A 15,769-nucleotide genomic window follows, 5' to 3' on the forward strand; every position below is an offset into this window, starting at 1 on the left:
AGTATCTCTCTGCATAATTGAGTGATCTAGGAAAAGATTTCAGCTGTTTCAAAGCTATTCACTCATTATTTCTATGGCAGAGTCTTCGTTATTATTTTTATTTTTTAATTAAAAAATTGTTATGAAGAGACTGGTAAAATGGTATGTTATCACAAGGAGTCGAAAGCGATTAATATCCTCTGTTCTTATGACTACATCACTGTTATTTTTTTTGCCTGTGTTAAACTGAAGGGAGGTTTGACTTGAAAAACTGTACATCAGTATCAATTCAGCCACAGAAAGAAGCTGTAGTAAAATAAAATAACCCTGTAAAGTGACAAACTAAACCTGTATTTTCTAAGTTCAATTCCTCCTGACAAAATAGGCCTAAATGCTCTTTTTGTAGTCACTGCTTTGAAACACTTTTTTTAGCTTTTCTAAAACTGTCCCCTAAAATCTTTAAAAATGTAGCCTCCTAGGACACTTCTGGGCACAGTCTCTTTTTTAATCTGAACCTTCATGAAGCATCCCATATAATTTGGTCGCGGTGACCTCGCTGGGACAAATGATGTCTAACAGCACAGCTTCCGAGAGAGGCAAGAAAAATCCGATTTGTTTTATTCTCTTGGGAAGCGAGAAACGTGGGTGCTCCGGGGTGGCTGAAGAAGCCGGATTCCGCGCGCAGGGGAAACCAATCCCCGCGCGCGCGCGGAGCCGGGGGAAGTGGGTGGTTTCGAGGCGGGAGAGGGAGTGGCCCTTCCCTCCGAGCGCCTCGATTGGCCCGGAGGGGCTGAGGCCCCGGGGCCGCCTGGCCGCGCCTCGGGCAAGCCGCGAGGGGCGTCCCAGCCGCGTCCTCGCGTCAGGGGCGGGAAGGGAGCTCGGGCGGGAGGCGGCGGAGGTCTCCGGACGGCCGCCCCGGGCGCCGCCGGCAGAGATGCGCGTGAGCGGACGTGGACAGCCCTCGGCCCTGGGAGCAGAGTGAACCCTCGGGCACAGGTGTGGCCTGGAGAGGCCGCGCCCGGGGCCTGGAGACGCGCGCCGGCGGGGGAGCGGGCGCCCGAGCGCGGGCCGAACGCGGAGGACGCGGGCTCCGAGGGCGGGGCTCGGGCTCCAGGGGCGGAAGACGGGCGGCCTGTGCCTTGGCACCGAGCGAGGCCACCTCGTAACCGAATCTGTGTTTTTTTGCAGGCACCGACCGTCACGAGCTAACTTCCTGGAAGAGCTTCCCGTCTATTTTCAAATTCTTTACCGAAGCCTCTGAGGCAAAGACCAGTTCCCTCAAGCCGGCTCTGACGCGGCGCTCCCACAGAATAAAGCACGAAGAGCTGTAAGAGGAGAACGAGCGAGACGGGGGAGGGGAAGCCAAGGCACCACACTCGAGCATGCATCCACACGTCTCCTAACTGCTTGTCGGCGAGCAGACTCCCAGCCCCTCATTAGATTGTTTTCTTCCTAGAGCACAGGGTCGTGATATATACATCTAAATAGCGTTTTGCATTATTTCTAGATGAGTGCAACTGTCAAAGCAATAGGGGTTCACTGGTCGTGCTTCCTGCGGGCTGAGGTCGGGCTTCGCGCTGCCCGTCAGCGCACAGATTAAGGCTGACAGCGCCCTGCTCGGCGCGGCCGGCGCGCCTCTAATTGCCCTGACGGAGCCCGCGCCGGCGCTGCGGGGCGAGCGGCGTCTGCGCGGTCCTACCGCCCGCTGCAGCGCAGCCGCCTCTGGCCCCGGCCCCCGGCCCCCCTCAGTCATGTCCAGGTTATTCCTCCGAACAGAAGCAAACTTTTATTCTAGATTTCAAACTTCATTTTAGGTAGGTTTTCCCCTAAGAGCCTCTTACGCATTTTTTTTTTTTTAAAGGAAGTTCCCCCCCAACCTCCCCAGAAAAGCCAAATTTTTAAATTCAGAACGTGAATGCCGTGATGTGCTATGTCGTCTTGGGAGTGCAAATTGTTCTCTAACAATCTATTTTCGATTCGAGACCAGAAGAAAAACTTTGCGTAAAAATCTATAAAGTACCGATGACACATTACCGCTGAAAATCCTTGCCATTTTGAATACGAGATTTTACACAAGTCTCGAATTTCGGAAGATTGTTTAAACCAAAACGTAATGATGAGCAAATCTTTTAAGTTGTGAAAGGTCCCGTTTTCAATGGAATTTCCAACTTTATCATTAGAATTGACTTTACTTTTTAAATGTATAATGTGTATTGAGTGGCATTGTAATTTAGATCACACACTTGTTTTGCTTTTAAAATCCTAATGTGCAGAAAGTTTGTTGTTGTTGTTGTTGTTGTTGATAATAATCCTAACTAGCATGATCTATTCTGAGCTTTCATGGAGTTAGACCTTGTTAGGGATAGTATTTATTGTCATCAGGAAAATGAACCTGTGTGCTGTTCTACCTTTTCCTTCTGAAAGGCTTAAGTGGAGCTAAAATGATTCTTCTAGGTTTCTGTTCCAAAAGAAAGGGAAAGAAAGACCTGGTGTGAAAGATTTTCTCCTCTCAATACATTGGCATAATTTTTAGTAGTCCACTTCCTCTGTAGGGTTTTGCCCTACGGTTTCAACAATTACTTTAATCCAGCTAATATCTGGCCAACACTGTGAAATATAAGAGGTAAAATAAGTTAAGATTTTGCTGACTTTTAAATTCAAATATTAAATCTTAACATTATCAATTTTTAATTACTTGAATTTAATTACCTAGTAAAGATTCTGTTTCTAGCAGATGATGGTCTGAATTTAATATTTTTTCATCCTTTTTTAAAGTATATGCAACAACATGCCTGCCTTATTTGAGGACGTGATAAAATGTACCCAAAATGACTTAGAACTGTCTGACTCCTCAGAAAAATAATTTAAAATAACCACCTCATGGATGAAATGTTTTTATATTATGAACCGATTTCAGCAAGTTTTAAAACTGATAATATCTGTGTTTGGTATGTAAGTACAATAATTCGTTCTTATAGTTTTAATGATGGCAAATTAAAGTGATCTTTTTTCAGTGGTCATATGTACGTATCTTTTGATATTATTTTAGCAGAAACAACACAGGAAAAAATCAAAACGTCATTTTATCCACGCCTGGATAACTTAATATGTGTAACCCCAACAATGTCAAGCATGTTGGTCTGCAATCTTTTCTGTTTTAGAAGTAATGGTGAACTGTATGCAATAATGGGACCTTCCTTTGAGAGGATCTGAAAATTGATGTGGATTGAACATATTTTTCAGAGTGTTATAAATTGTGTGGTGTTTTGACTATATGAAAGTATTCACAGGAAAACTAATTTTGTGTGTGTGTGTGTTTTTTTAATCAGCACTTGTGCAGTGCTAAATTTCTGAAGCTTATGCACCTGAATTAGAGCAAAGTAAATGTGCTCAGCTTAGACACCAAATCACTCCTATTCCTTCTCTTTGGTTTTCTCACTTCTCTTTTTGAAAACCTTTACTTGCAACTAGAGTGAATCACTGTTTAATTGCCTTTAATACTTTAAAACTACTGGGTTGTTAGCCTTGTTTAACCATCTATAGAGAGCTATTTGCAAACTTAAGTTGTGCAAATGTAATTTCTACTTGTGGATCTGAGCTGCAGCAACCCGGAGAGAGCTAGGCAAACCATCCGAGACCTCCAACTGATAAGTGATAAGATTCCTTGTAATGTAGGATTTTTTTTTAACCTGTTGATTATGTGTCTGTTGGTATAAATGTAGTAATATCATCCACCTCAATTTTCCTGGAGTAACAACGATCAGTTGGTAGTAGCCCGCCTGCTTGGAGGTGACAAGTGTTAACAGTATTTCTGCTCTGATCTTCTTCCCATCTTGGTTTCTTTAGACAGGTTTTTAGGAGAGTAGTGGCTTAAAGTTAGGATGTAGACTTTTTAAAAAATTATATACTCAGTTCTTAGAGCAAATGGAATGGGAAGGAAGGAGTTGATAAATCTGAGATTCAGAATAGTCCTGTTAAAATTTAAAAGCGAGATACTGGCTCTAGAACTTTATAAAGGTATCTAACCATGCAGCCGTTAAAAGTTTTCATGGATATTTGAAGGGGGGAGAAAATCTATTTGTAATAATTGTTTTCTTAAGTTTCTGCCTTGTGCTTCAACCTGGATTGCATTATTGTTTATACAAAAAGGAAAAAAAAGTAAAGCACAGGAGTTTCATATATATTTCTGTTTATCATTTTAAAATAAAAACAATTTTCCCAACAAGCAGCGGCGTATTATTCTTGCTCAGAAGTTCATTTATTCGTGTACAGAGGTTAATAAAAGCAGAAACTTGAATGATGGAACAGCTTTCATCAATATTTTAAACCGTATAGCTGCTTTTATTACTATTACTGTTGCTGTAAGGTAACACCCTAACTTCACTTGATTACTTACTATTTGGCTTGGACCTTTCACAAAGCCAGTATTTTTTTAAGGTGTTTGTTTTTAATATCTAAAATATCCTTAGCTACAAAGAAATTTGAACCCATTGTTAAGCTATGATTTTATAAAGTACACTTTAATATACTGTAAAGAATGTGTTTTCCAGAAGGAATCTGGTGACATTACATTGCTCCCAAGTCCCTATATAGGTCCTTGATGTTTACATCTAATCTGAAAATATCCTGTTTACATTTATTTTACTGCTTTTCCTCCTTTAAAACCTGTCACTCCTTTGAGAGAGTTTGGGTGACAAAATATGTTAACTATATTATCAGGGCTAATAAGTTAAATTTTTTCACATGTTTCTCTGGATTATCTGGAGTCCCAATCCAAACACATGTGTGTCTCCTGTTACAATCATAGTTTATAACTGTAAACTGACAGGCTCCTGTGATCCTGATTCATTTAAGAAAGATTACTATTACAGAAAGTCTAAAAATTTCTCAAAAACTTTCCCCATACCTCTATAGGGGAAAATGTCTTTAAATAAATGTGAGACATTCTCATCTTTGAAATATGGGTGGCAAAAAAAAAAAAAAGGATAATAGTGGTGGTTATTTTATGATTACTTATTAGGAGCTGTAATAATATAAAATAAAAGACTCCAGGAGGTACTCCCTTTCAAAAATTGAATACTTTCCTTCCTTCCTTCCTTGTATAGAGTGACTGAGTGGGAGTCTCTTGAATTGTTCGTCTTCCTTTTATCTAATATTCTATTAATCTCCAAAAAGATCAGTTTGAGTCTGGGAAAGGGTTTTTAATCAACACTTCACAGAGCTTAAAGCTACCCTACCTAAAGCGTCAGCTTTGTTAGGCGGTTTTAGATTTAAAGCATTGCAACTGTCATGCACTGTACTAAAAGTAAAGAATGTACACCAAGTGGAAGATGTTGAAAAGAAGGAAATAGCACAAAGTCGATTAACGGAGATTCGAGAATAGAAGTAGCCATCAAAGCATTCCAACGTTTATCTCAAAATCTATGTAGAGTAAAAAAAAAAAAAAAAGCAACAATGATAGTTTTAAACCTCACACTTAGGAGGGATGAATGTTGATTTAATTGATTCATTTGGATCAATGTTTTTAAAGTTTCACACCACTGATCTTTCATGTAGTGATGTCTTTAGCAGTCAGTGGTCTGACATGAGCCTTCTCAGATTTCATCAGTGGGACTCTCCATGACATCTAAAATTATGCAACAGCCTGTGCAGTGGTAACTTTGGAATTGGGAGACCTCGATGCCAAAGAGCATGGCTAGATTGAAGAACTCTTGTTAATTCTTAGCACAAAGGTTTTAGAGAGTGGTAATTGTAAATGAACCATAAAGGTTAAAGTCACCAAATATTATATAGTGGGCTTTAATTGCTAGATAGGAGAAAGTCGTCCTGAAAGTTTGACCATTAAGTGGATACCATGCAGAGACCAGTCTTTTCCCCTTCAATGTAAAAAGTTGAAAATGGAAATTTGACTTAATCTATGAGGCCTTCCAGGCAACTTTTCCCGGCCCTTTGCCTTGAGATTTGTGAACAACATTTCACTATATTCTTTGTATTGTTGGGTTGAGTTCTATTTAAACAGAGATGAAACATGTTTCTAGAAAGAAATCCAGGGAGGCCCTGCATCTTTCTTTCTAGATTATTCAGTTTTTCTTCCTTGGCCATTACATAGGGTAATATGGGAGACTGTCATAGGTAAGATAATGTTGAACTGTACTTTGTAACCAGCCTGCAGTACCAATACAAAGAATCTGAAATGAAAAGACAACCAACACCCCAAGAATGATATGTCTCTTTTTAAAGTTTACAATTTGAATAATGAACTTGGATAGAAACTTGGCAGGAAAACAAACCATGGCACCATCACATCACCAACCATTTTCACTTTTCTGTCCAATTTCAGAGTGCATGTGTTTGTGAGTATTTCACTAGATCAGTGACAGCTCTTTATTTGCATAATTATATGCTCTGGTCTGAAGAGAAAACTAACCCCCAAATTTCATGGGTCACCAAACTGCAACAATCAATGTTTTATCACGTATGCTAAGCAAAATCTAAGAAGCTATATGAAGTTTCTTGGGGAGTTTTTACTCCTCAGAAAATTAAAGAGTTTTTCTCTTCTGAATAGATTCAAAATCTTTCCAAGTTCTTTGTAACTGAATTCTGTTTGAAGGCAAAACTAGAGATTAACATGTAGATCTGGATCTTAGACTCACTAGCATTACTTCAAAGTGGCTTAAGAAGAGCAGCATTTTTGGAACACTAAACTTTTAAATTCTAAGTACTGTCCATGCTATGAGGAAAAAATTATTGGTCAAATTATGATGAGTCAAAATGAAGTCTGAATTAACTACAATTGACCATAAAGTTGATTTCCTTCTTTGAGATAACTCAGGGTTTTTTTTTAAAGACCTAATAGAAAAATATGTATATACGCATATATGTGTGTGTGTACACATACACACATGTACATATACACACCCATCCATGGGGTACATATACCCATCCCACCAGAAATAAACATTATATATAGTATGTGTATGTCTTTGCAGTGCCTGTTACATAGTAGGGACTCAATATATGTTGGTCACCAGGATTGTTTGTAAACTTATTTTCTTCTAAATAAATTTATGTTCAAATTCTTCAAGGCACTGTAATATTTTTAAATGCCTCAAGGTCATTTGCGTCTGTAAATTCTGTTTGTATGTAATGTGTATTTGTAAGGTTGGCTTTATTTCATTAAAGAAAAATTGATTTAAACTGTTGGTGTCTAGTTTGTAGGCAATCTGCCAGACTTGAAATACAATAGAGCATAGAGACACATACAGACAGTGACTGTTACGGAGTTATTAAAATCCTGGAAAATATGTCTTTACCTAGGCACTTAAGGAATATACCCGGTGCATTATTTAATCCTCCTGAAAAAGGACTTAGGTATGAATTTCACTATTAAAAGCATATAATGCAGTACTTTTATTTGAAGTGATCTGTTTGTAATAATATATTAACAGTTTCATTATTAGGCAATTTACTGCCATCAAGAAAAACATTAGGAAAAAAGAGACATTGAGGAAAAAAGTTTAAGAATTGCATAGTTTTAAAGTATTTTATTCTTTATCTTGAACAAAGATGAGAGATCTTTAGGTCAGGCATTAGAAATTTCTTAAAATATTCCTATTATTTCAAGTGAAAAACTAACTTCTCCCAAGTTTTTAATCAAAGTTGAATTACAAATGAATGACATTTTCTTTCTCTTTTAGTCTGAAAAGTTAAACATCTGCTTATCAGGAACACTATCCACAATCACCACATCTCACCTTCTTACTGTCTTACTGAAATGTTCACCTGCTTATACTCCCTCTGCACCACCCCCATCATCTGCCTCCCCAGAAATTGCTGTTTGGTGAAGGTCTTGGATTCCTCTAGGTGAAAATTCCTCAAAATTGAATCTGTGAAAACAAATAAATAAAGTTTAGCATTTTTATCAAACAAAATGAGTTGGTAGGCACATGGGTTAACGCTGCTGTCTAAGCAAGTAAAGACTGAAAAATAAAGCGTAGAACCCTCCTAGATTACTGTTTAAAGATTTATAGATTAAGGACCTACATGCCTCTGAGTTAGATTAATTTGCATTTTATTTTTTAAGGTATAAACTCTTCAAAGGAAAATAAAAGACAATATCATATACCTAATTACTTCCCCCCCCCCCCCTTTTGACCTTTGTAGGAACCTTGCTGTGTATGAGTTTCAGATAGGGCTCTCAGTTTTCTACTCTGCCTGGGACACAGAAAAATCTGTTAGTTCCCACTGAATTCCACACATGCAGGGATTGTGTAGCTGAAAGGCCTAGATTTTTTCTTTTTATCATTTTCATTTATTTTTGCTCAAGTTACCACCTAATCCCATTGTGAGTGAAAAAGGTATTTCTGATCCAGTTCATCTTCGTGTAACTCCAATAATTTTCCAAAGGCTTATTTTCTTCTTTGTTTTTCTTAACCATAATTAAATAAATGGCTTTTTTTCCAATAAATGTTCACACCTTCTCTAGGTACTTAGATAACCAGGATTTATCAGCTGAAGAAATATTGATGGTTTGTTGTGGTGGTTTTGTTTTTTGTTTTTTAGTTGTTGTTTTTTTTTTTTTTCTTTTCCTTGCCTCAGTAAATTACTTAATATCATCCCCTGGAATAACCAGCTCTAAAAATAACCCTAGCACAGAGTGTCACGATTTGGCTTTCATACAGTTTCGAAAGAAAAACCATTAAAATTGCATTGATCTCACAAATATTGATCTAGTGCTTGATATCAAATATCAAATGAGATGCTGTCAGTTGCTGCTGATCATTGTGTCAGCTGTTTGAATTTTTGTCCTTTTCCTTCTTCATTGTCACATGGATTCAAGTTGCCGAGGCTAAGTAAGATTTTCATGATTAACACAATTAAGATAAATTTTTTCCTGTTTTTCATATTTCTCATTTGGCCAAGCATAGGTAATAGTTTACCTGAAATTTTGTTATGTAATTTCATATATTTGTAGATATATAGATATACACACTTTTGTTTAAAAAAAAAAAAAACATGTCTTTTATACACCGGTGTAACAGTATATATTTTTAAAGTTGTGTGTGTGTGTGTGTGTGTGTTTTACAAAAGTGTGATTCACCTACTAGGTAGGTTATGTTTCCATTTAGTTCTTTATCCCCATTTTGAAATAATTTCTATCTGCATCCTACTTTCTTCCTGGCCACCTGTCTTTTAAGAAATCAAATTTGTTTTGAGCATGCAGTTGTTAGAGTACCATTTTAGAACTTAGAATGAAATCTTAACCATTTCGAATTTACACACACACACACACACACATACACCACAATAGGTAAATCGCTCTTGTTATTCTTGCTAACGAAAATATAACTGCAGCATTTGGCCAGCGTAGAATTGGGAGAATTATTAAAATGAAATTGGATCAATATAGTGTTAATACTTTCTTAATACATCCATGTTATCTAACAGGCTAAGTCATACTCTGCTTCTATATCCTATCAAATCTGAAAATAGCTAAGTGTCTTTGGATACGTTTAAAGTCTCAAATTACCCTTTTTCTTCCCGCCCTCCTCTTTACTTTGTATGTCAAAAATTGATGATTACAGTACTTTGAAATGTGGAACATTTTAAGGAGAAAACCGTCCTATAATGACCAGTTAACGCTGCTGTCTGACTAAACAGTACAGACTGGGAGATAGAGCAGAGCACTCCTAGAGTACTGTTTAAATTATACAGCCACATGCGTATTTTTCACATTCGCGGAAATTAAAAAATCCCCTGCCGCATGAGTTGTTGGTTTATCTTCCCCTTTTTACACCTGATCTTGGTTTGGGTACAGCGAAGAGAAGCCGTTTTCTTCCTAGCACCATGGACAGCGCCCAGCCCCCCCCCCCCCCCCGCCCCCTTCCCTCTCCCCTCCGCCAGAACCCCGAAGTTCCGGCCCTCGCCTGATTCCTCTCTCCGACCACTCCCTCACCGTAGGAAACTGGCTCTTGAAATCTTAGGATCTGAGCCCAAAGCGACAATGAGTTTAAAAAGTATACAGTTTGTGGGTGGAGAATCTTGCTTGCTCCATGCCCAGTGTTAATCAGAGTGCCCCAGAGTTGACACACCATTTCCCTGCTCCCCGAATTTGCATCTACTTTATGATGAAAGCAGCGCCACTCTCAGTCATTTTGGTGGTAGAAGTCTCACCCCCACAACTATTCTTTGCCTAACTTTTCACCACCACCTTTTAGCGGGCCAGCACCATACAGGCTCCAGTTTAAGAGCTCTGTACTATGAGCACATTCTCCCGGGGCTGGTGATCTCAGACACGAGAGATCTGTGTTCCAAGAAATGTACATCCAGACCCACCGGGCCCTTGGTCCCCACGGCTCTGCCTGTGGCTGATGCTGTCGGATCGGTCGTGTGCGCCCAGGTACTGGTTAATTACCGCCCCGGGGGAGGTGGCTGTGCAGCGGGGCGCCCGGCCCTCGGCGCGCTAAAGAGCCTGACAGCAACTTATTTGACAGCACTAAAAAGGGGGCGCGTCTGGCTCAGTACCCACCACTACCTCTTCTCCTACTTGCAGACCTCAACTCCAAGCTCCAAATGTCCGCGTGTCAACCTGTTTGGCTTGCTTGCTTGCTTGCTTTCTTTCTTTTTTTTACTGTCGCGTTAAGCAAAGTACAAGAACTGAAAATCACTTCCGTGTGGCGTCTTTTTCCTTGCATGATCTCCCTAGCAACACTTAAGTCACCACTCCTAAGACAAAACTAGTTTTTAAAGATTTCAAATTGCACCTTGTTTTATTGAAACTCGCCACACTTGCTGGGCTTTGAGTAAAATCTCTTCCCTCCCACTGGAACCCCATTCTAGTCATCTACTCTCTTGAACCGACTTTGAGGAGGAAAATAATACAGTTAAAGCAGGTGAGACGGTCAAAAGCAAACTTCTATTAAATATTGATTGTACAAATATACTTTCAAACCAACTTAATCCATACTTTACCAGAAAGGGCCAACAAAGAAAAAAGGAGAGAACCCTTGTATTTTAAGTGGTCCCCCCCCATAAAGTAGCCTCTATAAACCGCTTTCAAAATTGCTTTTGCAGAGTAACACGGATTACAATACATTCCAACATAAAATTATTCTCTATTTGGCATCCTATTACAGTGAAAAATTTCCTTGAATCCCTCAGTATAGTAGCAATTTAGCTTCAAAACACTCTATTTTTCTATCCCTTAAAACATACAAATATTTTATTAAATATTTCACAGGTTAACAATTTAGACTGTTTTCTCACACAGCGCTGCTTACACAAAGTTTTCTCCCCTTTTTTTAGTGTGCAAAATCACTGCTGAGTTCTCTCGAAAGATAATTTTCCCTTATAGTTTGGTCTTTCTTGCGGTCTCAAGAGTCGTTTTGCCCACATACTAAGATAAGTCTGTGCTACTAGAGAAACTTGACCATGCTGTGAGCTATTTAAACTGCGGGTGCCACCCTCCTACAAAACTGGGGAGAACTTGGGCTGACAAAGTTTCCCAGCTGAAGTGTGCAGGGTAGCAAAGGGGACTTGTTGAATAATAGTGACCAGGAGACTTGCAGATTCTAGATCTGAACCCTCAAGCGAAATATCTCCATAATGTTTGCGTGTCTTTGGCTGGTATATTTTGAGGGAGCTCATTCCATAAACTGAGCTTCCATCTTTGGATAAATGAAATATTTCATTCTCACCTTCCTAATGTTCAGGAGCAAGAAAAGAGATCAGGTGCAGGGAAGGACATGGGGCTTTCCTTTGTTGGTGCAGGGAAGTTGTGGAGATCTGGGGTGGGATATATAACACTGAACTCCGGGGTGCCTACCATTTGTTCTCTCAATCTGGGTTTTTGGAAATTTCCTTCCTTCACTGGGTATTTCCCTTTTGACTTGGGAGAAGGGATAGTTAAGATCTCTATCAGGTATTTATTACTTTTTTTTTTTTTTAATGTATTCTTGACACAGTTTCAGAATGGCTTTTCTGGGTACTGATTCTAAGTAAATCAGAAACTCCCAAACCTGGGTGGATATTTCAGTACCACAATGCCAGAGAAAAATGTGGAGAAAAGAAGTAGAGGAAGCTCATTTTAACAATAAATAAATAAAAACTGCTATGATTAGGTCCCCCTAAAAGAAGCTTCTTCAACGATGTTTGCTTACCACCTGTATGTGTCCGATGAAACTTTAAACTATCTTACAGCACAGATAGCCATCCCCCCGCTTTTCTCCAAGCTTTTCCCTTAATTCCAATCCTCCTCTTCTGTAGGACTGCTGCTGTCTTGTTCATTTTTTCCCTTTCAGAATCTTTTAAAATAAGTTTTCTTGTCTCCTGTCCATTTGTCAATGTCAAATACACACTGCCTATTTAGTTAAAGAAAAGTGTGTATTTCATATGTTATAAAAGAACAGCCATCTTTATTTGGTTTCTTGGAAATCAATAATCTCTTAAACACTTGCCAAGACCCCTTGGGGAAGGGAGAAATGTAAACAATAACTACCAAACTTCAACATGACAATATCGGTTAAAATCTGCAGGATGACCATTTGAATGCGGGGAGGTGGTAGGGAAGGACTTCGGACTCCCGCGATTACATAGGAAGGTACCCAAGGTGTCTGATGCCTGCTTCGATCCTCTGCAACTTACCCAAGGAGCCAGACACTTTGAAGAGTCGGGAGTTAATTCTAAATTTCCTTACAAGACACCTTAGTAGCCAGACTGGTCTTCAAATAATTTAGCTGGGAGATGGCTGGATGACCACAGGGAGGTTGCAAAAGACAGTTACCCCCAGTAAAAGAAACACCATGATTTAGTCTTTCCTGACATAATTAAAGGCTCTGATAACACTCCTTTATTTTGCCTCATGCTGTGAAAAAAAAAAAAATCACCTACTCCTCTGGAGAATGAAACTTTCAAGGAACTTGAAAATAAATCGGCAGTTTAATTTCTGCTTTTTAAAGTTAGTATGTATGCGAGGAAATAGAGCATTAAAACAACTGAGTTACACGTTAGCTATCTAGCATTTTAACATTAGAAGGAAGAATACACCTCGTTTTCAACTTAGCCAACTTTTAAAACTATATGTGTTCCCGGAAAATAATACCTGATTGGATTAAATTTCCAGGAGATTCTAAATTAAGCTCCCAAGAAGATAAGAAAGTATATGAAATCTCTTGAGTAAACAGTTGGGAGGGATTTATAAGCATTTGAGGATCTGGTGATCCATTGGAAGCACAACTCACTCAAATTTGAATTTTCATGATCAACTTTCAACCCTGAGAAACAAGAGCCATTTGCTTAACTTAATCTGGAACATATGTTTGTAGCAGTAGCAGGTTTTTGGTGTGTGGCTGGGGCTGATCAAGTTGTAAATTTTCCGCTTTAGGTTTTCAGCGCCTGCTAGTTTCAGCCTAACACCTAGAGAGAGACTTTGCGGGATTCTTCACCAAAGCAGCCAAGGTTTGATAAAAGGTTTCCAAACCACACAGCTCTGAGTGTTATTGATTTTCCCAAAGGTGGAACATTTCCATACAAGTTAGTTCTCTAAATCCTAAAAGCAAGTAACAAGTTAAACTCTCTCTTGTTAAAGTGTTTGTAAGATATCTATATAGAGGATTGGGTGGGGTTTTTTTTGTTCCATTTGCCTTCCTCACCTGCATCCTTGTCTTTAAGGGACACACACTAGTGTGAGAGCAGTGCGTGCTGTAAGAATGACATCTTCATTCGACAAAACAATATACAATTCTTTCTGGCTCATCTTAATTTTTTTCCATCAGAAACTTAGAGCTATTGATTTTCTGTCTCTTTGTGCTTCAACACAAAGGAGTTTTAAAAAGTGTTTTGAATATCTGAGAAGAGTCACTAGTGTTTGAAATAAATATACATTAGAATTCATAAATCACCCTTCCTGTGAAACAAGCTTTGTGTAGGCTTTTATTACCAATATTAAAACACATCTTCTGTGGGTATGGGTTTCAGTATTTGGGTTTTAAACAAATTATGACACTTTTAAAATCAATTAATGGTATACCACAAGTGATAAATGAAAGTAATAAGTTCCCTGAGATCAGCTTAATTCATCTTGAAATGGGAATGGGTAGTAATGGCAAAGTGGGAGGTGGACTCTGGTGGTAAACCTCAAGGATTGTAAGTATCCATCTGGACCTGCTGATTTATCTTCTTTCTGAAAACCTCAATCAGATTACTGGAGGAAAAGTTACTCAAGTGCTTTCTGAAATGCATCACAAAGAGTAATTGAGCCATAAATATGCCCTCAATTCAGGTGCAGAGTTTCACTGAATTTTATTATTACACAGATTAGGATGGGTAACTCCCACCTGAACGTCACTTTAATAAAAAAGTGAACAAGGATGTCAAAAACAAGGGCAATAATAACACTGCTAGCACTGTGCTAATCGAATACCCACAACTAGTTGAGAACAACGGTGCTAAAAAGCCGCTTTAATTCTGAAATGGAATGTCCTGAGACGCCGAGCGCCATCTAGCAAGCAAAGTTAGAATCAAAGTGCGCCTGAGTCAAGCACAGAGCACAGAGACCAGGGAATTGGGAGGCAAAGAGGGACTTGGAGATGTACTTGCTGCGACTTAAACACCGGCCCGGTGTCACCTGAGCCCAGCTCTACCTGCTGTCTTCAACTCTTCGCCCCATCAGCCAGTTCAAACAGACTTACTACTGAGGTGAGACAGGACCCTTTCTGCCTCAAGCTAAGGCTAAAGGACAGCTCCTCACAGGGTTGCTTATTGTCTTTAATTAGAACAAGCGGCCTTTCCATTCCCACTCAAGTCCCCCCTGCCCAAACCAGCCCAGTGTCTAATTCTGCACCTTCCTATCCAGATGGGGACAAAGAGCAGCGCCTGAAAGGCTCACCTTGGGCTGACATGACTCCCAGGGCTTCAGTGCACAGAAAAGCACATCGCTGGGAAAACCTAGCAGGATTTGAGAAGTCATTCTGAGTTTACAAGGCTTGCCCAGACGCCTCCTGATGGGCAATCTGAGCTATCTCTGAGTGGCATAAGACACAGATTTACTTAACATGCCACGGATGGTCATGGAAACTGAATGCTGCCTTCTAAATATAAATAGTATAACTTCAGTCTTCTCTAGGCAACCGGGTCTTTGATAGTTCCTTTGGCTGAAGAAAAGTCAAAGGTAGTTAGGATGCTGCCAAACACGCCTGTTCGTTTGTAGCTTGAGGGGAAAGACAGCACTTTTTCCATTTTTTTAAGGTTTAAATGATGTTACCTAATTATATGAGTATTCTGTGGAACTGGGCTAACAAAACAAAGCTTCTGAGATTGTGATATGAAGAAAGTAAAGAATAAAGAATAATCTACTGGTTTCTGTATAGGCAAGAACCCCATATTTTTCTTTTAAGCCAGTCGATCTGAATTCAAAAAACCAAGAGGGCTCATCTCAGTAATACGTCTGCTTTCTAAAGTACTTCTGTTGAGCCCTTCCAGAATTTTACTTTAAGATTGGGAGTGGAGGGACAGAAATCCAATGTACATATATGCTAGCCTTAAACTCTCCTAATTTCCTGCTATTGATGATTGCCTTTGTAATAACTCATTGATTCGCACTGTTCTTAGAATACAGAGCCAGAGCTTAGGTTTTCTATTGTTCTGGCCCCTGCCCCAACCCCACACATGCAATTTTTCCCAGTGAAGTGTTTTGTAAAAAAACAACCACCAACAACAACAACCAACCACAAAGGAAAGAAAGAAAGAAGAAAGAAAGAAAGAAAGAAAGAAAGAAAGAAAGAAAGAAAGAAAG

The 15,769-nt window shown here is 39.3% G+C and overlaps 1 protein-coding gene across 4 annotated transcripts in view; it reads left to right on the plus strand.

The window, feature by feature from the left end:
• The window catches only part of FAM172A (family with sequence similarity 172 member A), a 410,254-nt gene extending 403,084 nt beyond the window's left edge, over positions 1-7,170 (plus strand). For all 4 annotated transcript variants that reach the window (XM_032404002.1, XM_032404006.1, XM_032404005.1 and 1 more), the window contains one exon: positions 1,168-7,170. In XM_032404002.1, coding sequence (XP_032259893.1) covers positions 1,168-1,310 — 143 coding nt within the window. In that variant the 3' untranslated portion in view covers positions 1,311-7,170. The remainder of the gene's footprint in view (positions 1-1,167) is intronic.
• The last annotated feature ends 8,599 nt before the right edge of the window (positions 7,171-15,769 follow it).

This window comes from Phoca vitulina, unplaced genomic scaffold (genome assembly GCF_004348235.1).
Source record: "Phoca vitulina isolate PV1807 unplaced genomic scaffold, GSC_HSeal_1.0 scaffold6, whole genome shotgun sequence".
Lineage (NCBI taxonomy): Eukaryota > Metazoa > Chordata > Mammalia > Carnivora > Phocidae > Phoca > Phoca vitulina.